General features: G+C 41.2%; 1 protein-coding gene across 2 annotated transcripts in view; it reads left to right on the top strand.

Annotated features, from left to right (window-relative positions):
* SPTBN1 (spectrin beta, non-erythrocytic 1) overlaps window positions 1-17,751 on the top strand; it is a gene marked incomplete at both ends in the record, with an annotated part of 87,818 nt that extends 70,067 nt beyond the window's left edge. Inside the window, 12 exons of one of the 2 annotated variants that reach the window (XM_079550772.1) lie at window positions 331-535; window positions 679-1,053; window positions 3,106-3,350; window positions 3,749-3,887; window positions 4,953-5,037; window positions 6,174-6,370; window positions 6,760-6,872; window positions 7,542-7,605; window positions 12,679-12,917; window positions 14,293-14,466; window positions 17,156-17,198; window positions 17,536-17,751. In XM_079550772.1, the coding sequence (XP_079406898.1) occupies window positions 331-535; window positions 679-1,053; window positions 3,106-3,350; window positions 3,749-3,887; window positions 4,953-5,037; window positions 6,174-6,370; window positions 6,760-6,872; window positions 7,542-7,605; window positions 12,679-12,917; window positions 14,293-14,466; window positions 17,156-17,198; window positions 17,536-17,751 (2,095 nt within the window). Of the gene's footprint in view, window positions 1-330; window positions 536-678; window positions 1,054-3,105; window positions 3,351-3,748; window positions 3,888-4,952; window positions 5,038-6,173; window positions 6,371-6,759; window positions 6,873-7,541; window positions 7,693-12,678; window positions 12,918-14,292; window positions 14,467-17,155; window positions 17,199-17,535 lie in introns of those variants that run through there. The other variant, XM_079550773.1, reaches the window with a different exon arrangement.
* Window positions 17,752-24,309: the final 6,558 nt, after the last annotated feature.

The raw sequence follows: 24,309 nt of genomic DNA, 5'->3' as shown, positions 1-24,309 counted from the left end.
TTGACTCAGCAGCTCAAATCCTGCTTATTGTTATGGGAAAAAACTCTAGGGTAATCTGTGGTGAAACAAATGGACATCTTGGTTCCTAGCTTCACTCTCTTAGGCCAACAGACTTACATGTACATGGGGCAGAAAGAGTTCCAGCTAGTGCTATCAGCTGTTCCAGCAGAGGATCGATCCAGGGTGTCTGAGCCAAATTTCTGCATACAGTAGGCACGCTTTCTGGGTGTTAAACACCCAAGAGTGATTTTTTTGCTCATTTTATTTTTTTATTTTACTTGTTATTGGTAAGAGACAGTGAGGATTCAGTGTTCTTTGTTTTTTTTTCAGTGAGCGTATCAGCATGCGCCAGTCCAAAGTGGATAAGCTGTATGCAGGCCTGAAGGATCTCGCAGAAGAGAGAAGGGGCAAGCTGGATGAGAGACACAGGTTGTTCCAGCTGAACAGAGAGGTGGATGACCTGGAGCAGTGGATCGCTGAAAGGGAGGTGGTGGCAGGATCCCACGAGCTGGGACAGGATTACGAGCACGTAACGGTGAGTTCTCTGGATGTGGCTGCAGGTTTACCCTCCTTTTGCACGCAGCGAACGAGCAGACGGTCGATAGAACGGGTTTGAATGGTTTGCTCTGATCGCTCTGTGATTGTGACCTTGCAGGAATGTGTTTCTGTGTGTTTCAGATGCTGCAGGAGCGATTCCGAGAGTTTGCCCGAGACACTGGAAACATCGGGCAGGAGCGCGTCGACACCGTGAACCACATGGCTGATGAGCTCATCAACTCTGGACATTCAGATGCTGCCACAATTGCAGAATGGAAGGATGGTCTCAATGAGGCCTGGGCTGATCTCCTGGAGCTCATTGACACGAGAACACAAATTCTTGCAGCCTCTTATGAACTGCACAAATTTTACCACGATGCCAAGGAAATCTTAGGACGCATTCAAGACAAACACAAGAAGCTGCCAGAAGAGCTTGGTAGAGACCAAAACACAGTGGAAACACTACAGAGAATGCACACAACATTTGAACACGACATCCAAGCGCTCGGCACACAGGTGTGTACCAAGTAATAAGTCTGTCTGTGGATATGGAAGCTTGAGCTGCAGAGTGCTTCCACTGCATTTGGCCCCAGAGGCTGGCAGGCTGAGTGCTGGCAGATGCTTTCCAAGTGCATTCCTAGGGGAATTACTTCTTATGCATCATTTTCTTATCTGTTTTCCAACTTCTCTTTATTGTGCTAGGTTAATTAGTTTCCCTAAAACAGAAATCCATGGATTTCTGGACAGATAGTTGCCTCTTGAACATTATTCCTTCTCCTGCCCTTGTTTGAAGGAGAAGCAGTCATAAAAGCTTAGAATTTAGAAAAGTGCTGTGATGTCACCTGCCAGTCTCAGCCTGCTGTGTGCATAGGAATAAAGTGTGGATGTAGAGGTGTGAGGATAACAGACCTGAGCTCCTCAGAAGGCCTTTTTCTGATAAATACTCTCAAAGAAAAATCTTCATTTGACTTAGGATATTGTCTCTTGAGGCAATTTCTGAAAGTCATTGAAGGGATGTTAACTCTCTCAAGAATTTTTAATATACAGGGGTAACATGGAATACAGTTTTCAGGTTTCTCTGTTCTGAATGTTGATGTTGGATATTACTCATGTAAGTTGTGCTGGAGGCCACCTTAGGTTCACTTACTGCTTGTGCCATGCTCACCTTGGTGAACACGAGCCACAGCTGGCTGTCCATGGAAGAAAGAAGGAAGGACATGTGGGGGGCAGAAGCAAATACAAAGAGATGGGTGAACTTTCAAAACAGAAAGCAAAGCACAACAACAAGAAACAGCACCACCGACAGAAAAAAAAGCCACCCTCCTCTGCTAGGTACTTTTCCATTTTCTTTTCTGAGTGGCAGAGGAAGTCTGGATCCCTACAGAGAAGAGAGACTTGGTTATGAGTTTATGCTTTTGGACATGGATATTCTTTTTTATGATGCTTCTTAATAGCATTCTGCAGAAATGTCAAGTGCATAGTCCAAGCTAAGATTTTGAAAAGCAGCCAACCTTGATCTAATTCTTTATCTTGTGAAGCCAAGGTATGATAAATAGAAGAAGGCAGCTGTTCATCCAACACACTCAGGATTCTACACCAAAAAAGCAGTGTTCAGCTGCCAGGATGAGAATTTTGGAAAGGAACCACATGTTCAAGAAATGGGGGAATTAAGACTGACTGCATTTATCCCAGTGGGAAGGAAAAGAGAGCTTTTATGGCTGAGCTGCCTGCCAGTTCTCTATTATGTTGCAATATACATAGTTGTTTACACTAGTATAAAGGAGGTGTAGCAACCATTGGATTTTTCAAGTGTTTCACTTTCAGGAGCTGTAGATTTTATACATAAAATGAGAGACGTTCACAAAATACCAATCCTAGTCTCTCAAAAGGTAATTAGAATCAAGACCTAAATGAGGGAATATATAATGGTAGTGCAGAGCTGTGGTGAGTCACTGTGGTGGTGGCATCATACGTGTGCCTCCAGCTAGTAATTTTGCATTCAAACTTTTTCAAAATAAAAAATTGATTAGAAAAGAGCCAATGGAGTTGGGAAAACGTGTGAAATGGTCAAGAAATAGCGTCTGATGTCCCCAGAGTGTTTGAAAGGAAAAGAGTTTTCTAATAGCAGAAGGGTCTTTGCATTTCCAAACTTGCTGCTGTTTGAAGTCATTATCTACACTTTTGAAAAAGCTTCTCTGACGTGATCTGGGAGTTCCTGAGTGGCGTTCTGTCACTTGTGTGGGAGGAAGAAAACTTGATGAGGAATTTGTTCCCTTTTGCCCTAGAATTTAACAGTCACTTTATATTGGCACCCAGTTCTACACAAAGTTTAAGCAGTGGCAGATGTTTGTTATTCTGGGAGCTCGTTGACCCAACGGTCTTCTCCAATAAACATTCTTGTAGGAGTACACTGACTTAATAAGAAAATAAACCTTTCTGTATTGACAGACCAAATATATTGGCAAGGACTTCAGAAGGCAATTCAAATTACGAGTTAGCAGCTGAAACGCTCCCACAGACGTGACTCAAAAGTACCTGACACCTTTATCTCTTGTAAACACACACCAGGTAAGACAGCTCCAGGAGGATGCTGCACGCCTTCAGGCTGCCTATGCTGGAGACAAAGCTGATGACATCCAGAAGAGAGAAAACGAGGTCCTAGAGGCATGGAAGGCGCTGCTGGATGCCTGTGAGGGCCGCAGGGTTCGGCTGGTGGACACAGGAGACAAATTCCGTTTCTTCAGCATGGTTCGGGATCTCATGCTTTGGATGGAAGATGTCATCCGGCAGATTGAAGCCCAGGAAAAGCCAAGGTAATGTGAAACATCTTGTGTGACACCACACGAAAGAAAAGGCTGCGGGTCAGTTATAACACTCGGTGTCACTGAGCCAGAAATTCGTGAGGCTGGCAAGATGTGGTGGTGTGCTGGCAGCTTGCTTTTGTGTACTGCTGCCAGCAGAGGCTGGGGGTGCTGAAGTAATTGCAATGGAAAGTCGTGTTCAAAGAGATTGTTAGCAGCCTTTCCTCAGGAACAGCAGCATTCTGGTGCCAATCAGATGTCCGATAAACAAATCCTGTTTTCTGGGCTACAGAGAAAACGTATGAATTAAATTCTGTGCTGTGCCATTCTGCGTTAGATGATTTATTTGAAAATGTAACTACTTTTATGTCTGAAATGTGTGATTCTGAACCATGGGTTGACTATTCTAGGGATGTTTCATCTGTTGAACTACTAATGAACAATCACCAGGGTATCAAAGCAGAAATTGATGCCCGAAATGACAGCTTTACTACCTGTATCGAGCTCGGCAAATCTCTTCTGGCAAGAAAACACTATGCATCAGAGGAGGTATTGTGCTTACTGAATGTAACAACTGCAGTGCTGATGGCGTGTAGATTCTAGTTCAGCTAGAGAAACTGTCATTGTGTTATCTGTGGATTAATAATGCATGTTTATAACGTCATGCATTACTTCAGGGACCTTATCTGCACCTAACTGCTGATGTGAAATTAGCGTGTGATTTAATGCTGTGAATTCATGTTGGGAGGCAGGAATGACACCTAAATTTAAGGTATCAGCGTCCATCCAGGAAATACAAAGAAGAAGCTGCTGCATTCAGGTCTGCAGAGCCGTCTTTGGGATGGTCATGCTTGGAAAGGTGTTTCCTTTGAGCAAGAGCAGAGATAACTCTGAGGGTGCCTGGATTTTGAAGGGGCCTGCTAGGGAAAGGAGTAGAAAATTGTTTATGGGGGGCAAGTCCAGGGAGTGTTATGAGCAAAATGTACCCAGCAGCCTAAGGCCTTGTTTTGTTTTCTGATCTGACTAGACAAAAGAATAGCAGTTAAACCTTGTTTCTTCCTGTCTTCCTTTGGCCAAAGAAGGGTAGCCACTGGTTGTAAGACACTGCCCATGCAGGAGGGTGATATTTTCTGTGTCTTCGTTGTACGTAAGTGCTGCAGAGGAACTGGGAGGTTTTGCCAGCCAGTCTTTGCCCTGAGAATAATATGGGGCTTATGCTGACACGTTGTTGTTAGCACAGGTAACGAGGCTTTAAATAGCAATCATGGGCAGCATGTTTTGCATTTTTTCCTAGAAAAAAGTAGAAGATAAAGTATGTTTGCACCATTTGTTTGTCTGTTCTGCTCTTTTAACCAAATAATCTTGATAACGTAGTTCTTAAGAAATACTGTATGCAGATGTGGTATCTTAATAGAAACTTTATATTTATTTCTACTTCAAAAGTAAGGAAAGCTGTTACATTCATACCAAGTCATTTCCTGGCAAACTAGTGCCGTGTTTCCTTTCATTAAATGCCTGTGTCTTTTACTTGTGGTAACAGCTTACATGCTGTGGTGGGGTGAATGTGATGCCTGATGCTTATGTAACAGTCCTGCATTCTCCTCTTAAATCCAGATCAAGGAAAAGCTACTGCAGCTGACAGAAAAAAGAAAAGAAATGATTGACAAGTGGGAAGACAGATGGGAGTGGCTGAGACTGAGTAAGGACGTCCTTGGATTTCTCTTGGCAGGGCCGTATCTAACTCTTTCCTCTGTCTTTCTGAGCACTGAAAAACCTACAGCTCCTTACCTTTTTTTATTGGCCTTGCTTGAAAGTGTGCTTGTACTGTATTAACTGTAGAATTCACATCTGTTAACTGTAAAATAATGGAGAACTTGAAACAAAGAAACCTGCACTGAAGATGTTACTCTGTATGACTGAAGTCAGAGCTGGGTGAAACAGATCTAGCATGTTTTGCAGGTGCCATCTTCCAACTGTGTTTCTACAGAGGATGTGCTAACAAAAAATATGGGGAAGCAAAGTCTTGTTTCCTTACACATGTAACATACTTGCATTATCTGACACTTAATTGACAAAAGATGTACCTTCAAGCATTGCAGCATTTTCCAAGTTCTTCACCAGAAATAACACAGCTCAGAAACTCTGACAAGGTTTTCTGTAGCTCTTGTAGCAAATAGTTGCCAATTTGTGCCCTTCCAGCATCTCAAACTGTACAGTGCAGTGATCATTTGGTAGAGCTCTAGGCTGCTGTGTGTGCTTTCTTCATTCTTCCCAAGTCTCAGCAGGCTTAAGAAAAACAGTAGCATGAGGAACTGTTCCTAAGTGTTGGTGTTTGTATCATGTTCTTCATCAAAATGGTGTGATCTCATTCACAAAAGCTGCTGAAGCTTGTTTTCAGCTGGAAGGAAACCTTTAACTACAGCACTGTAGACAAGTGTGGAGTAGAGAAATACTGCTTGCTGAAGGGACTTGCAGCCTTCATCGTGTTTGGTAGGCAGGCCAGTCTGAGGAATAAACCAGCAGATAACAGAATTCCTGCTCTGAGTTTACTTGGTTACAGCAGATTAGAACCGAATAGAAACACTGGAATTAGAAAGTGAAATAATCTGTAGAAGATATAAACTTCACTTTTGTTTTTCCTCAAAGCAAAGCCAACATGACAAATTTCTGTCTTTTAAATCATTAATTTCAGTGAACTTAGTTAAGGAAAACATTTGGCCAATGCTATTTTGAAGTAAATTCAGCTACTCTGAAGTAAACTCAGAAGATGCCTGCTAACTTCATGGTGCCATTTTCGACACTAACGGCACTGATGTGTGTACATTCTTCATTCAGTTTTGGAGGTGCACCAGTTTTCAAGGGACGCGAGCGTGGCTGAGGCCTGGCTGCTGGGCCAGGAGCCCTACCTGTCCAGTCGTGAAATAGGACAAAGTGTTGACGAAGTGGAAAAATTAATTAAGCGGCACGAAGCATTTGAGAAATCTGCAGCTACTTGGGATGAGAGATTTGCAGCACTGGAAAGACTGACCACGGTGAGTGCTAGTGAAGCGTTCTACTTCTACGTATGTCAAGCAGATGAGGATGGCACTTGAGTATTTGGATAACTTGGGATGCTTTTATGTTTGCTTGTTTTGTGTTAATGAAATGAATTAGATAAGAAATCTGGACAAGTGCCAGGCAGCTGTGCCAGCACTCCGCTTGATGCTAAGGGTCTGATGCCGTGTGGCTTTATTGACAAATTTGGTGCGACGAACTTTGCATGATTAATAGTTTTAAAGACTCGAGCTTTCAAATTTAATTCCAATAAACTTTAATCTCAGGAGTTTCAGAAAAATGCAGAGATTATTCTTAATTTTTAGAAACGCACCTGAAAAATGGCTGATTTGCAGTGCTTTATGTTCAAAAATGTTTCATTTCTCAGTTGGAACTGCTGGAAGTTCGTCGACAACAAGAGGAAGAGGAGAGGAAGAGAAAGCCACCTACTCCAGAGCCAAGCCCAAAGGTTGCAGAAGATGGAGGCTCCCAGCAGCAATGGTAAGCCGTGATGCAGGAAGCTGATGTGCTTCATGCAGTTTCTTGCGTTGGAATTCTCAGGGTGAGGATGAGCTGTAAAGGAGAAGTCTGGAGGTTGCCTGTTTTTGTGATGTAACTCTTTTTAGAAGACTTCATAGATGCAGTCGGGGGGGCCACAGCTTTCACAGGCGTCTGAATTCACTGCTAAGATGAATGTTCCAATTTTTCATCAGGAAGCAGTTACTACTGTTGATGCACACCTGGCCTATACAGCCTTTTTATACAGCCTCTGTGTTATGAATTAACATTTCTACGCAATCTCGTATTTCTCTTTTAATGAGCATCAGTTACAGATAGATTTTAAGCCACGTCCGTGGAGCATTAACATTTATCAAATTACCTGTGTGATAGGAGCAGACCTTGTGAAGTAACTATCACAAAAGCCTCCCTTGATCAAACTACTTTGGATTTCTTTTACTCAGTTGGGCATTTTTTTTCTTTGCTTCCGCCACTGCAAGTGGAAATCTGTTCAAGGCTTTTACAATGCTGTCAACAAATGACTCGGCAGTTGTTAAGAACTTGCTTGCAGTTCTGAGACATGCAAAATTCAGTATGAAAATCTTGTTCAGGATTAAAATACAACTGACTTTCAAAAGCTTAATAAAATTTCTGCTTCCTCTTTCTCAACAGGGATGGGACAAAAGGAGAACAGGTTTCCCAAAATGGTTTGCCATCAGACCAGGAATCTCCACGGGTTAGTTACCGCTCCCAAACCTACCAAAACTACAAAAACTTTATTAGCAGACGGACAGCCAATGACCGATCGTGGTCTGGACTGTGACATACAATCATTTGCAGCAAAAGACACCTTTTTGTTCAGTATGGTCTACTGGTACTGGTTTAATCTTTTGGCTTCAGATTTCCCTGCTGCTTTTCTCTTCCTTCCCATCAGTTGACTTCTATTGAATTAGCAGATCCTTGGAGATATATTTGTTTCACTTTAATCCTTGTTTATTTGAATATCCCCACTGACACTCAGTTGCTTTAAGGTGACACATTTATTTCATGTTATTTACTGTGAGTTTTTCATGTTGTTAATAGTATTAAGATTTTCCAGCTAAACCATCCTTTTATGAGTAATTGAGATTTAATGAGATAACATCATAATGAAGAAGAGAACTAGAATCTGACAGGTATGACGCATCGAGTTGTACTAACAGGTTTCAGCACGGCAACAGTATTAAATCAGCTGCATTAGCAAGCAAGTTATTCACAAGGCCAAAGACAGTACCTGCAAGTGAGCTCAGTAGTGAAGGCTAGGAGGGTGGGGGGTGTTGTGACTACCAACAAATTAAAAGCCTTAAGATTAGCTGTATAACATTCCATGTAGAATGGACTCATTGACTGCAGATAAAAATAAACGTGAAATAAAACAATAAAAAATAGTTTCTAGATTTATCTTGGTATTTAGTCCTAATGAAGACTTGTGATCATACTGAATAGCTGCTTTGGGGCCCCATTTACTCTCAGTCCTGTCTAATTTATGCAACAGCAATTTTGTTTCCTGACCCTGGAGATAAAGGGGTATAAATGAGAATAGGTTGTGGACCTCTAAAGAGGGGTTGTGATGCTTTTCTCTGAAAGTGAAATAAAGTACATTGGTCTAAGATTCCAGCTCTGTATTTTCTATAATGTGGGCTGAATTGTACATTCAGTCCTTTTTGACAGAGGGTATTCCAGTGGAGTCAAGATGCATCTTAAAGTAGAAATACCAGTAAATATGTATATGTGTTTAAAGCATCAAAAGAGTAGCAAACTGGCTTTACCCCCCCATTACCTTCCTGCAAAGCCAACTTGTTTTCACTGGTGCCTAGAATCATGGGAAACATCTCTCGTGTTGTCTGTCGTGTTTTTGAACCTCACTCTCTGAGGTCACACTGAGCAGAGGAAAGGCTGCTGGCAGGCTCAAGTCAGTGGCTGCCAGAGCTCCTACCTGTAGCACAGGGGAAATATGGGTCCCAGTCTAGTACTGTGGGAAGAATGCCTTTCAGCTTAAGTTTGCCTTTCAAATTGTGCATCCCAGTGGCTTCTGAATCTGCACACTGTTAATGCTGTAGGATATTAAGCAGTTCTGCCTTTTTCTTCCTTTGGATAAAGTCTTTTAGTTCATCTTTAGTACTCGGGAGGAAGTGAGGTAACTGTTGTACACTCCAATGTTTATGAACTTGTAAGTAGTTGTGGCAGGGAACACGAGGTGGCCTGCAAGCACAGCCCAGATCGTCATCATCTTGTTGCTTATCATGGCCTTATACACCACCCGTTCCTTTCATTTTTCATTTTATTCCCATGAAACATAATGCATTTCTGTGTTAATCTTTGCCATCCACACTTCAGTCTTACAGCAGAGCTTTTTTCATTGCATCTTGTTTGCAGTACATCAGATGTACACAGCCGTGTTCTTTCTGACCTGAGGCTCAAGACATGCTGTTGGTCAAATTGTAAACTTCTGGCTGATCAGTGCAGCTCAGTTATTCTGTGTTGGCTGAGATCGTAAAGAGGGAGGTGATGGAAAGGATGTGCTTCAGTGATTATACTTTTACTGTAACTTGTCTTTCCACTTCATGATGCATGTTTTTTTTTCTTTTGTCAGGATAACAAGATAGAGATTCTTAATGCTTTTAAAAATTCCATATGAAATGATGCAAATGATCTGGTGACTACCTACACCAGTGTTGGTTCTCTGTGCCTTTAGGACTGTGACAGCTGTAGAGCAGTTTAGCTGTAGCTTCAGACACCACAGCCTGAAAATACTTCAGGTAAATTCTGGATAAAAATTAGTATGTAAAAAGTAATTTATATGGATACATTGATAGATGGGAATTATACTTTTATGATTAGGGAAAATGAATTAAGTATCAGTTAAGGTCATCATTTTAAGCACTAGGTGTGTAAGATTTCACTGATTGATTGTGGTTCTGGCTTAGAGCATTAAAAGGATAGTGAGGCCAGAACAAGATACAAGCTGTCACTTATTTACATCTGAAAAGGCAAATATGTCTCTATTATTTAAGCTGTGGTGCAGAGGCTTAAGGTGATGAAGTGAATATAATGTTGCTTTAAGCACTATGAAAATCAAAGAGATGTCTCCAGTCATTGCCACCGGCTGTTCTGTTGCATGAAATACAGCCCTGAGTTAAGAACACCTCAGGAGCAGCCCCTAGCCACTAAAGCACTTGCAACTAACCTCTCAGTCACAATTAAGACAACTGTTTCCATGTACGTGATGACTGCTTTGTTGTAACAGTACAGTTTGCTATTACTGTTTGTCTTCTGTTGCGTTGTCTCTGCATGCCCAGCGCATGTTTCCATTAAAGTTTGTCTAGCTCCCGTTTTCCTCTATTTTCATTACACATTCTTTGCAAACCTGTTTATGATTCAGATTTATTTTGCTTGTTTTCTGTTAATTGTAGATAACACATGGAAAGGAAATAAAACCCGAAAGAGCATCAATAAAGCTTTTCATGGCCCTTTTACAATCAGTAGCATTTTAAGTAGATATTACAGGTCTGATTGTGTAATTAAAGTTGGCATTTGTCGCTTAAAACCATAGGGTTGCAGATTGCAGCACTGAATTACACGTTACTTCCCATAAAAACATTTTAAGTACCTTTTGCAGTGGCTGCTGTTCTGGAACTTGTCCTTCTTTATTTCAGATTAATTGTTAGGGATACCCAAAAGTGTCTAATAATTATTTTCACATCTTGTCTGTATCAGTACAGAAAACTTTTAGCAGTGGATTAGCTAACTGGTAGTTCTGGGTAGTTTGAGGTGGTGCTGAGTTCCTGTGTCTGTGCAGCAGGCAGACCATGCGAGTGTCCAGTAATTCTGTGTGGGCTTTGTGTATCTCAGACAGGGATCCTGCCAGTTTAGAAGAGTATCTCTGAAGGGCTTTCCTTTATCTTGAATGTGGAATGTTGGGCATTAGTGATGAGCAGTGGCGATGAATAATTAATTGAGCACTCACAGGTGAATCACTGGCTGCAAATGACACAACCTGTGTTGCAGTAGCAGTGCCGGCAGCGTTTGGATAAGCTTCAGTCTCATCAATCTGTTTATTCTCCCCCATCCCCTGCCCTCCTTTAATGCAAGATTTTTGAATTAAGATTTGGATAGAAATAGCCTGGTTTGATGGTTTTGACTTACCCTGATTTTGAAGAAACAGCATCACTGATTTTTACTCCATCTGGCTAACATGAGATAGATAGATCTTCAGCGCAGGGTAGATATTTCTTCTAATAAACTGAGCTGTAAGGCGGTGTTTCTTTAGGGACAGAGTAAAATAGATATGACTGCAGTGGAATGTGAGCTGTGATTCTTTCCCTGTTTCAGTGGTGTAGTGTCTGTACTCTGGAAATTTAGATTGCTTAAAGGCAGTTAACCAACCCTTCCCATATCCATAGCAAGTTGACACTTAGATCTCTCTAGGTCAATATGCGAGGTACAAAGGTGTGAGGTACAATAACGTATACTTGGCAGGTACAAGAAGTTCTAGCAAACAGTAGCAAAATTCAGTATGTTGCATAATTCGGCTGCTTTTGAATTGTCCGGGCTATGTGCAGAAGTGGGAATGTCTAATTATTGTGCCATTCACAAATACCTGCTTGTCTGCATAAAAACAGTCCAGAACGTTTGTAATCTACTAGAGCGTTAGCAGCACTAAGCTTTAGTAACTTGCTAATAATAATAATACACACTGGTTGTGTAACTCCTGAGCTGCTACCAATGGCTCTACGTGTCCAAGTAATGGTACAAGAAAACAAAAAAACAAAAAAAACTGGGACCAAGCTGCATTTCAAAAGTGTATAGCCATTAGGATTCCAATTTAAATGATTTTGGGATGAATGGCTCCTGAAGACGTCGAAAGCTTGACCAGTCAGAGCTGCTGGAAACATGGCTGCTCTCTAGGCTATCTCGATCACAGTGCGACAGGCAACGCGATCAACAAAGCAAGTGATGGGCAAGGCCTTGGTTCTGTCTTTGTTTGGGGGTAAATAGCTGTGTGATGTTGTGTGACTGTGGTGGTTTTCAGTTCCTTTAACAAAAATCCAATCCTCCTAATAATGGAAGTCTGAAAAAGACTTCGATAAATGACGTCTGACCTCATTTCCCTTGTCTTTAAGATCGAATACCTTAACTGGGATGCTGGAGATGAAATGCATGGTGTAATCTCTCTAATTTCTGCATGTTTTGATTTTGTTGTGTCACTAGGGGAATGGGGAAAGTGGGAAAGGAGCTTTTACAGAAAGAAATTCCGAAAATTTTTGTAAATGCTCCTGGGCAGTTTTGACATATTTTTCTGCTGACTCATAGCTAATACCTTTTATAGATCTTTTATGCCCCAGTAATGTCATAAACGTATTTAAGGTGGCTGATGTGTATAACTTCTACTGTTCCTCTTAGGTTTGCAGAAAGTGTGATTGTTACTGTTCCAAACATTTGAGTAAGCAGCAGAATTGAATGCTCTCCTTTTAGGAACAACAATACGTAAAATATTATGAATTGACTAGCAGAGCAAAGCACAGTAAAATTCACACTGAAGTTTAGCAGCTCTTATATTCCTGTTTCTCCACCTGTAAAATGGGTACTAATCCATTCATACCTTCTAATTTCCTTGGCCTCCTGTGTCTCCATGAGAAAGATCTCATTGGCCTGTGTCATTCTCCAGGCAAAGCTTATACACAGCCACATTGTGCAGGGAATCAGGTTAACTGCAGAATACTTCAGTGTTGCGAGGCATCTAGCTGAACACTTTGTTCACTGTCCCTAGGTGGCAGAAACTGCAGAAACAAACGAAATGGTTAATGGAGCTGCAGAACAGAGGACAAGTTCAAAAGAGTCCAGTCCTGTTCCTTCTCCAACGGCAGACCGCAAAGCCACGGCTGCCATTCAGGCTCAGACTGCTGCTACCCTACCAGCCAAAACACAGGAGATTCCTTCAGCTCAGATGGAGGGCTTCTTGCATCGTAAACATGAATGGGAGACACACAGCAAGAAAGCCTCAAGCAGGTAAGAGTACTTGATGTTTAATGAAGATCACTGCTTAATAATGCAGATACTTGCATCCAAGCTCACTGTGATGTATGGTTCGAATTTTGGATGATCCTGGGTTGAGCCAAGAGCTCATGGGTCCCTTCCAACACTGGGCATTTTGTTATTACATAATAGTCAATGTTATCACTGCTGTTATTGTCTTCTCGCAGCTCCAAAAATATTTTAATGCTCCTGTTCTAGAGATTGCATATGCATGATTGAATAATGTATTTCATGAGGTTGCAATCTAATCATACGTGTTAGAAGATGCACTATTGGCTTATATTTGGAAGGTAGAAAATGGAGGCATGAAGATATCATGACTTTCCCACTTTGTGTGATGAATTTGTGGCAGTAGTGGGATTTGATTCCAGTTCTCTCAAGTTGTGCGTTACTACAAGAAAAGAAAAACATGTAGGTGTAAGAACAGAAATGCCCATATTATTCTGACATCTTCTTCTGTTTGCACGTTAGCACTTTCCACCTACACTGTAATCTGTTCAGAAGAGAAGAACTAGTGAAATGATTTTGTGTGCCTTAGCTGATTCTGTGCCTAAGGACTCAGTTGTGCGGTCCACAAATAAGCAGAATTTCTGAGCTTTCTGCCTGCAGTGGAAAATCACATGCTGGTTCGTTGTAACCTGAGAAAGCTCTTGAGAATAGTTGTGTGACTTGGCTGAAAAGGAAAGTGTGGACTATTGAGCTACACCAACACCTGAGGGACGTGGTCAGAGTTGAGGTGCTCAGCAGAGCTGAGTGCACATCATAAGACAAGGGATCTGCACTACAGGACTACCATTTTTCTTCAGCTAGAGTTGCTTCACACCAGAGAACTAATTTGGGGTTGCAACAGCTGCTAATACTGACATTTAGGGACCCTTATTTCTACTAACCATTGGTTTTTGTAACTGCATTAGACAATGAGGTAGATGATGTCACTAATCACTCCTGACAGTCAAGGGTTTCATATTCAATTTCTTCACTGGCTTGCAAATGAGAACTCCCTCTACAATGAAGTATAGTCATCAAAAGGTCTATCAGTTTATCTCCCAAGAATGTAAGCTGCATAGTCTGCCAAACGATCCACCCACTGCTAGGAAATGCTTATGTGCTATCAGAGAGCTCTGGAAATCTTTCATTCCATTTGGCTCGAAGTCAGGACTTCTGTCTTGAAGTAGTGCTTGTATCAGAATTTTTGTCTGCATTTTGCAGGACATAGTATACTGTGCTTCTGTCCTCAAGTTGAACTGGTCTCCATTATCTTATAGCAATCATTGTGTTCAATTTTGCCAGTTTTTCAAGCAAGAACATTAGATTTATAAGTACTTCTGTTGTTTTCTATGTCTCGAAGGTCATGGCATAACGTGTACTGTGTCATAAACAACCAAGAGATGGGCTTCTACAAGGATTCAAAAGCTGCTGCTTCTGGCATTCCCTATCACAATGAGATCCCAGTCAGCTTGAAAGAAGCAGTCTGTGAAGTAGCGGTCGATTATAAAAAGAAGAAGCATGTGTTCAAGCTAAGGTAAACCTGCTGACGTTTCTTTACATGAGAAATAGCTGTGGTGGGTATGTTCACTCTGCAAATTCACGGGCAGGATCCAGCCCAAGAGCTGATGATGAGTATTAACTGCAGTATCTGCTTTTCTGAACAGGGTTCTTCCCAGCCCTGAAATCTGGTGTGTTTATCAAAGGTAGCAATCAGTATCAAAACAGTAATGGTACTTATTTATGAGATAAGACTAGATACATAAAGTTAAGAGTCTGCACTTAAAAACCCTGAGCTTTCCAACTGCTGCCTCTGGAACTGAACGAAAAGAGCTGAGTGTTCATGGTGTTTAATTTTTTTAGTATGGATTTAGGAGACTATTGAAGACATCCATCGATCACATTTTCAGGTTTTGAACGTGTTGCAGACAGTCACTTTTGAAGTATATGAAGTATTTGTTGTTCAAAGGATATAAAAACACGGCTCTCAGTTCCAAAACTGTGTTTTACTGAGTAATACTTCAGTGCCAACAGTTAAAAAATATTGTACTATTACACAGCTGCTAGAGGACTCTTTCAAAGGAGACTCACTTTATGAACTGACTGGATTGTGTAATCTAAGATAGGTTTTTTTCCAAGTCTACACTGATGCAAGAATCCTCTAAATATAATTCTTATTTAAGGAAACTTGCTGCTAACCTTTTTAAAGACAGGCCTGCAGCTCTGTGATTCATCCTTCACACTATTAAAACATCTCTGAATTGATAATGTAAGAATAAGGTGTTCCAGATACAAACCTAAGCAGAAAAATCAATTGCCCTTCTTTCACTGACACCTGTATCAGAACTGCTTCAGTATCATGTGGCATATTTCCTCAGAGTTCACCTGCTCATTGTGGCAAAGCTCCATCTCCAGGCTGAGAAGAGCATCTGGGAGGATTCTGCAAAGGCTGAGGCCTCTGTTATGCAGGTTCACGTGCAGGCAGTTCTCACAGAAAAGCCTCGTAGTGATCTGTGGAGAGTACAATGGAAATATTTTCCTTGATTTTTTACAGAAAGCCAGGCATAGTTGAGACCTGTGCTCTCTTTATCTTTAACAGTGTTATCTTTAACAGTGACATAGATGATGGGATCGAGTGCACTCTCAAATTTGCACCACGCTGAGTGGTGCAGCTGATACAACAAAAGGAAGTAGTGCCGATCAGAGGTACCTGGACTTGAAATGTGGGCCTGTGTGAACCTAATGAGGCAATCCCAGATATGAGTACAGACTGAGAGAAGAACTCCTTGAGAGCAGCCCTGTGGAAATGGGCTTGGGGGTCCTGATGGGTGAAAAGCTGGACCTGAGCCAGCAGTGTGTGCTTGCAGTCCAAAAGGCCAACAGTGTGCTGGGCTGCATGGACAGAAGGGTGGCAGCAGGGACAGGGAGGGGATGTCCCATTCTGCTCTGCCCTCGTGAGGCCCCACGTGCAGTGCTGTATCCAGGTCTGGGGCCCCCAGCTCAGGAAAGATGTGGACCTTTTGGAGCAGGTCCAGAGGAGGGCCAGAAAGATGCTCTGAGGGCTGGAGCACCTCTCCAGCAAAGACAGACTGAGGGAAGAGAAGGCTTCAGGGAGATCTCATTACAGCCTTCCAATATTGAAAGAGAGATGACAAGTAGGGGTGAAGTCTACTTCTTATGTGGGTAAATTGTGATAGGACATGGGGGAGTGATTTTAAGCTAAAGGAGGGATGACTTAGATCAGATGTCAGGAGGAAATTTTCCAATGAGAGAGTGGTGAGGTGGTGGCACAGGCTGCCCAGGGACGGTGAGATGCCCCATCCCTGGAGGTGTTCAAGTCCAGGTTGGATGGGGCCCTGAGCAGCCTGGTCTAGCATCTCATTTAGTGGTTAGCAGCACTGCCCATAACAGTGGGGTTGGAACTAAATGATCTTTGAGGTCCTTTCCAACCCAGGCCTTTTTATGATTCTATGATAGTTACGTTCTTCCAAATGTCTTACTTCAGCTTTATGTTGTTTTGCCATTTAATGCTTCTTTTTCTGGAGAAAGATCAGGTGCTGCTTCCACTGACCCTGTTACTTGTTCAGATGCTTGATCTGATGTAATTCAGTCTTTTTTTTTTTAATTAATATATCTTCATACAAATGGTTAAATGTATCCCAGTTAAACTCTCTGAGTAAAATCAGCACAGTAATAAAACAGACGGAAGTTTCTGATCTTCATTGTGAGAAGATGCAATACTCGTGAGCCATGTACAGTATGGTATCTTGACTCATCATCACGGTCTGACAGCAGGGCAGCTGCAGAGTTTTGATGGGTTTTTACCAAAAAAATGTAAACTCTGGGTGTTGTTTGTGACTTTTGGCTTTTAAAATATCGAGTGAAGTTTTGTACTGTCATTTGCAAGATAGACGAGATCTGCCTGAAAGAGCAAGTACTGAAATAAGCCATCAGCTGCCAAATATCATGACCTGTGCAGTGCAGCGTGACATACTGGAACACTGACACTATCATAAGCATAGGGATCAGAATATAGTGTGTGTGGCTGGATCTGCATGGCAGTATGAGATACCAGAACATCAGTTGTTGGCATGTATTTGTGCCTGTAGAGATGTTACGAGTTTCCTGTATGTCTCAGTCTGGTTATGTACTGTATCTAAAAAAGCAGGAATTGAACCACTGTGACTGCTGCTAACCTTGATTTGTGATGGGTGTTTTCTCTACAGATTGACTGATGGCAATGAATACCTCTTCCAAGCCAAAGACGATGTAAGTTTGTTTTTCTCAGTCTATTACTGATGGGGATTCTGTGCTGTTGGACAAGGGGAAATAAAAATTACAACAAAAAAAACTGCAAAGAGCTTAGGAGTACACTGCAATTTTCTGGTCTCCGGTCATGTATGTATGTGTGCATAATGATTGAGGAGTCTCAGATGCAGATTGAAGTAGACAGCTCCTGCAGGTGCATAACCAGAGGAGTGCCAGATGATAGTTAGCACTGTGTTGGATTCCCCATTTCTATCCGTTCCCCATCTGCAATGCTGAATGCGAGAGGGAGTGTGGTGCTTGGGTTGTAACAGCTTTCTACCTTTCGGGCCTCTTGAAGGAGGAGATGAACACGTGGATCCAGGCCATCACATCAGCTATCTCATCTGATAAAATCGAAGTGTCCCCGACCACTCAGAGCACTCCAGCCTCCAGCCGTGCCCAGACCCTGCCTGCCAGCGTCACAATAACCAGCGAGTCCAGTCCTGGCAAGAGAGAGAAAGACAAAGAGAAAGACAAAGAGAAAAGATTCAGCCTTTTTGGTAAAAAGAAGTGAACTCCATCTCCACACACTGCACTTCTCTGACCGTTCCAGTGGAATTCCAGCATGCGAGCTCAGAACCAATACGTTACTCTCTGTGCCTCATGTTCCTCAATGTGATTGACATTTTTTTATTTATAGAGCATTTTAAAATAAAAAGCCAACAAAAAGGAATCTAAAGTTACAAGTATGAGGTGCATTGGGCAGCTTCTGTAGGAGGGGGAGGACCAGCTTTGGGGGGGTTGTTTTTGTTTGTTGTTTTTTTTTAAATGAAGTTAGTGTAGATTAGATCTTACTATTTAAACTGTTCCTCAATTTTGTGAGGCTGTCTTGGAAAATAACCCACTCCTAGTGCTATTGGTATGCAAGGCAGCGGTGCTTTCAATCTACTGTGCACATCAAAACCCAATGGACAAATTTTCAAAAATGTTCACTTCCATTTAAGGTTGTAATGCTGAGTCTTGACTAGTGGAGCCTCCCATTTCAATTCTAACATTTATTAAAATGATAGCGTATTATCTTTCCTGTAACAGAGTGCAGGTATGCATTAACTTACAGACAAACCATTCCTGTCCTGGCATTGGTTATTAACACAACCTGAAGCTTTTCTGCATCAAGTATGACAGATCAGAATGTTATCTGAGATGGATAAGCAGGCTGATACAGTTTTAAATAATCTGTAATTTCAAAAAAAAAAAACCTTTTTTTTTTGCTGAAATACATTATATTGTATGTTTCAGATAATTCTAGTACAAAGTATAATAAGACTAGATGTATAATAAACCCTTTAAAATCATTGATAAGTGTAAAAGTGGAACTGAAGCATTTACTGGAAAAGTAATGTTACTCAAATGGTTACTTGCTTGTCAGCTGCAGCACTGCGTGTTATAATTTTGCTACATTACCTTGCTCTTTGATACATAGTGTGCATTTCTCTGTCACTGTAACTATTGTAATGAAAAATTTTCATCTTACTGCACAATCAAAAATTACATTTAATAGGAATGAACTTTCGATGACTGGGCCTGTAGTCAAGAGTAGTACTGGAACTGGTTTTCAGTTGTATCGAACTGTACCTCTAGACTTTTACCCTATCTGTTAAATATATGCTATGTCATTAAATGCTTTTAAAACTAAATATGCTGGTTAAGTTTCTTATTTCATTTCTGATAATGTTAAATCATAATTTTGAAAGGATCAAAAATAAAGTTATTTTAAAACGTCTTCTCTCCTGTGCACTGAAGCGAATGTCTTAAGTTGTAATTCCGTTTTTTTGTGTGTGCAAAACTTCATACTGAAATAATTGTTATCTCTCTTCTCACTTTTCTTTATCTTCCCTTTCCCTTCACCTCCCACTTGCCCTCCCTCCCATCCTTCCCCTCGGATTGTGCCCCCAAACAAATAAAATAAAAATAAAAACAAAGAGGGAATCATTGTTTTGTGAAATAACTTCAGATGGAAAGCCAATGCAGTGCAGGCTGGTACGTTTCTAAACCAGTTCCTTGGACATCTCGTCAGTGCAGTGTCTGCATTCTTTCCATGGGGTGTGCTGGGTGTGCTGGGTTTTCTAAAATCTTGGGTTATTAAGCAACTAAATATTCATGCATGTTAGTTTTTACTCCTTTAATATTACATTGTTCCAACCTATCAGAGAGATGTAGGATGACCACCAGTCTTGTAAAAGTTTAATGCAAAAAGCTGAGGCATGATGTTAGAGTATGAAAATTGTCTTTGTTGATCAAAATACAAAACTGTTGATGCTTTACTGTGTGTCACTTCAATGAAGCTAACAAGATAGGCAAGTAATATTTAGCAGGTCAATCTTAGCTAGCTGTTGCATGTCATAGAGCAGCGATGTTTTTGATCATGCCTGCAGGTTTCTGTTTTACTTGTTTGTCTTTCCTCTTAAGTTGTTCTTGAAAATTATTTAAGTCCTTTTTGCTTAGGAACCAATTTCAAGTTCCTGAGGAGCTTGAGTAAATTATTGTAAGTCTCACCTGCTTTCACTCTTGGATGCAATTTCCATGCAGATAGAATTGGTGGGTCAGGAATAGCATCCTCTGACAAAACCAGGTCAGAAAAGGCAAGTCCTGGCTTAGCATAGTTCCCTCCTGGTTAGATTCCGAGTAGCTTCATCACAGCTGTGTTTCAGTGAAGGGGACTGGGCCCTTAACAGGGGCTAGAGCCATTGCAGAAGCCCAGAGCAGTCCACTTTCCAGCTGTGTTGCTCTCATTGTTATAAGAAATAATTCCCTAGTAAGGAATGCCTGCCCTCCTTTTCTTCTCTTGGTGAGCACCTTATACTGAAATGTGAGCCGTGTAGGTTTTCAGGGAGCTGCACCTGAAGAGTCCTTCCCATGTTCTTGTGAATTGAGCTCAAGGAGGATGAAAATCCCTAAACCTAATCTATGGGAACTAAGCATATGTTGAGTAGGAAGGTTTTCTTTTAGATTGATGCAAATGATCTGTTAACCCATCTGCTTTTCATAGAGTACGTTCTGTTGTAGAGATCCGCTCTGTATGAGGGAGATTAGCAGTGAAGTACAAGACACGTATGACTAAATTATGTTCCTGTGAAATGCTGTTTTAGACTGTTTTTCACTTCGGTGTGTTCTCTTCTTTATGATTGAGTTTGCAGAGAGTAGCCTTAAAACACGTGGGGTCTTTACAAATATGCTGTTACAATAAATAGCTTGCAGGTATGACACAACATTGCCTTTTATTTGTGGATGTTTGGGTTTTTCTACCTTGACTAAGCACAGCTGAGCTAAAACAGAAAGTCGATCACAATTAGTTGAAACAAACATGAGACACTTTCTTTCCAAATAAACAGAGGGGCATAGTAAACAGAAAGCACTTCACAAAATCAGGCTCTACTAAACAGTGTGCTCCATGTTGCAAAACTACTGAAGAAAGCAGAATTCAGCTCTACTGCAGCTCTGCCTGTAGTCTGAGCAACAGAGGGCATCCTGACAGCAAGAGGAGCTGGAGATCTCAGCCAGCTGAAGTTCAGCTTGTTTTCCTGAGGGCTGATATCAAGAACATGAATTCTGAGGTCAAGCAGAATATAATTCAGGTAAGAAGCACTGTATTCCTACTCCAGAAGCATCAGAACTGGGATTGTGCCTGTGATTACCTGCTTGCAGTCCACTTGTTTTTCAGCAAGATTGGGATTTGACTTCTCTGTTCTCATAGTCTTTTTCATAAGAAATTCCCCATGGGCAGACACGCAGATCCCCATGACCAATAGGTCTCTGTTCTATACCGTCAACCAGAACCAGCTTATTTGCAAACTCAGCTGATTTTGTAGCTGGGCAGGAGGACACATACATGTTAGGAATGGCACTAAAGCCTTTCTGGTTGTAACAATGAATGTCTGGCTCCTGTTGGTGGATTGAAGATGTTCAGCACTTGATGGTTGTATTATGATGACCTTAGTTCTCAAAATCCCAGTGTGTTGCCTGTGATGCACTTCATTTGGCTGTTCGTTTCACTTCCTCCTAAGCAGCTTGGGTTTGCAAACTTGTTAGTGACCTGGCCAGCAAATTCCTCCTTTGATTTCTTTATCTCAGATGTCCTGAGGAGCCCTAACAGCACTGAAGTCTGTTTGTTAGCACTTAACAGTTGAAACAGTAGAATTCACATACACTGTTTTGTTATTTTGAGCAGCTTGATGCCAATTTATTCTCCCCTACTCCTCCCATGTAGATTCCTGAGAGCTGAGCTGTTGCCAGGCAGGAACTGTAGTGTGGCTGTGAGTACATTAGTGACTACTGGGCTGTAGGGGAAAGCAGAACAGTAGGATTCTATTTAGCCTTTCCATCCCAGCCCAGGCAGCTCTCTTTTTCAAAGACCTATTAATGCTATACCATCACTTACCTAGTAAGATGTTGTCCCAGGCTACTTATCCAAATATTTCTATGCTACAACTGTCATAACTGGCCAAGATTCTACTCTTTTTGGGGCTTTGCTTGTTTCTGTTTCACCTCAATTTAAAAAGCACCATGGCAATTACTATACTGGTACAGTTCTGCACATTAGGCAGCAGTTGCTTTTCAACACACAGTGAAGCTTGCCAATTTTAATTTATTGTAAATTAGCAAGGAATATGAAGCTATTTTTCAGCTTCCTTAAAGGCCTCAAGTAACTTCATCAGTGGGAACTGACCATGCTTTCTCTGATAGAACTTGCTTCAATGGCAGCACTATTGTTCTGATTTGTCCCTTGTTTCACAGTTTGCCTCATGAAAATGAACACCTCTGCCTCCACATCATTGAAGTAGGAGTTGTGATGAATAACTTTCAGAATATGTGGGCAATACCTGCAAGCCCTTTGTATGCTGTAAATAATGTGGGTGTTGTTTTAGAATATTTTTGCAATTCTAGATGTAAATGAAATTGAAAATATTATGTAGTGTTTCACTACACAGAACACACAGTAGCTTTAATGACATGGGTGACGATTCCTTAAATTAACTGCTAAGATCAACAGTTAATGACATAAGAAATAGAAAAGTGAGAAGTGAAAGATATGATCTCCTTGATTCAACACCACATAGAACTACATGGGTTTTCATCAAGAGTGATTTTATTTCTTTTTAGTACTGCCTTAGTGCTTCTATTTCCTCTTACACAGACTAATGACTGTGGCTCTGTGTATCTACCTTGCAGAACTTAATGCAGTGGTTTAGGATATACTACATGCATGTCACAACGTTAAGGTACTTTCAAAATCTTTTCTGCCTTGCCAAGCTACAAGAATATGCTTTTTCTGGAAGTACAGGATATAAAAGCCCTGCCTCCATATGTTCAAAAGCAAAATACTGGTCCACAAGTTGGCTTACTGTGCTAAGCAAGAAACTTGTAGAAGGGATAGTGCTTTAATCAACTTTGGTACTTCCTTTCTTTTACCACATCTAAATAATAGAATAATGTATTCTGTAGAATTATTTATTTTAACGTTTAATTGCTTGAGTTGTCTCTCTCACTGAATCCCTGAGGAAAAACTCTTCTGCCCTTCAGGTTGTTTTTGTTGTTGCTGTTTCTCTTGTGTTATTATGATTTTTACCTAGTTTATCTGATTCTTTCTGTACAGTGGTATGAACATGCCAAGGTCGAGTTCAGGCCCTTCTAGTTCATGAGCTGCACAGAGTGCATCTGGTCCAACTGCAGAACAGGCAGAGCGAGCAGCCTTCTCAGCTGCAGTAACTTGGCAGAGCTCAGCCTGCTCTACTCTGCAGTACTCCAGCAGTACTGCTCTGTGCGGTCAGGCTTTAGCTGAGGAGTTAGTATTCAGTGCTTGAGCAAACAATCTATTTTCTGTGCTACTGCTGAATGCAATTTACCCCATTGTTAAGTTTTTTTCTCTAGCTTTGTGACAGCAACTCAATGAATATTCTAATTTTGGTGGATTATTCTTTTTTTCCCCAAGGATTGGAAACAAAATTGAAATTCAAATAAGTTGAAGCATCAAACAAAAACCACAGTTGAGTATTTTAAGTACTGCAGCGCAGGGGACAAATAATGAGAATAATGCTAAATGTATTACAATATATATCAACGAAATGCAAAAAGCAAAAAATGCTAATAGTTTTGCTCCTCATTCAGCCTGCACCCTTTGTTACTCTGCCTTTTAGCAACCGCCTAGCAGGGCTGAGATGTCTTATCAACATGTGCTAATGCTACTGAAGCAAATCGAGACCAGTTGTGTGCACCATCACCTGATATCTGAGTCACTCTGTAGCCAAGGCAGCAGAGCAGCCTCACGAAGCCCACGTGACCACATCTGCAGTGTGTCATAATGCAGCATATGCAGTGTGCACCCAGAAAACGGAGCAGCCCGAGCAGGAGAGCCTCGGCTGTCACAGCCCCAGGACAGTCACAGAACTCAGGACACCTCCGATGGTCTGCTTTGTGAGAAGCTATCAATTAATTCTGTAAGGGATGATGCAGGATTTTGTGCATAAGCATTTCATAATGAATTCTCCCTTGCTTTTGGAGCTCGGTGTGCTCATCTGCCAGCTGACTGTGAACATCAAGTCTTTGATACAGTTTAATTATACCTGTTGTTCTATGTTTGAAGTACTATTTAATTTGTTTATTAAAATAATTAATTTCACATTATCTTCAACCTTTACATGAAATTCTATGGTGGTTCATGATGTCACAGCTAGAAGATATCTAGAGCTAACACCAATTTTGTTACTGCTCTCTTACTGGTACCATTATCATCTTACATCTCACATCCAGTTGAGACAAAAAAATCCCCTTGCTCTCAGAGTACCAGCATTTTCCATGAGAGGTCACTCTATCCAGAAAGATGCTGAGCTGCAACAGACCTGCTCTTGTCTGAACAGTGCACCTGAACAATGAAGAAGTGCTTGTGAACTCACTCTGATGGCGCTGGAAGTAAATCAGCTATTTGTATAAAAGCTACACTCCACACTTCCCCAAAAATGGAAGAAGAGAAAGAGTTGTGAAGATTACTCACATCAGTCCACATTCTTTAAATGGCTCTTAAACAGAAAGCAGTGAAAAGGAAGAAAATGCATGATTTAAAACAAACTTCTTCCAT

Source organism: Tetrao urogallus (genome assembly GCF_951394365.1).
Source record: "Tetrao urogallus genome assembly, chromosome: 2".
Lineage (NCBI taxonomy): Eukaryota > Metazoa > Chordata > Aves > Galliformes > Phasianidae > Tetrao > Tetrao urogallus.
The sequence above is the reverse complement of the archived record's forward strand: the minus strand, read 5'-3'. Positions and strand labels throughout refer to the sequence as shown.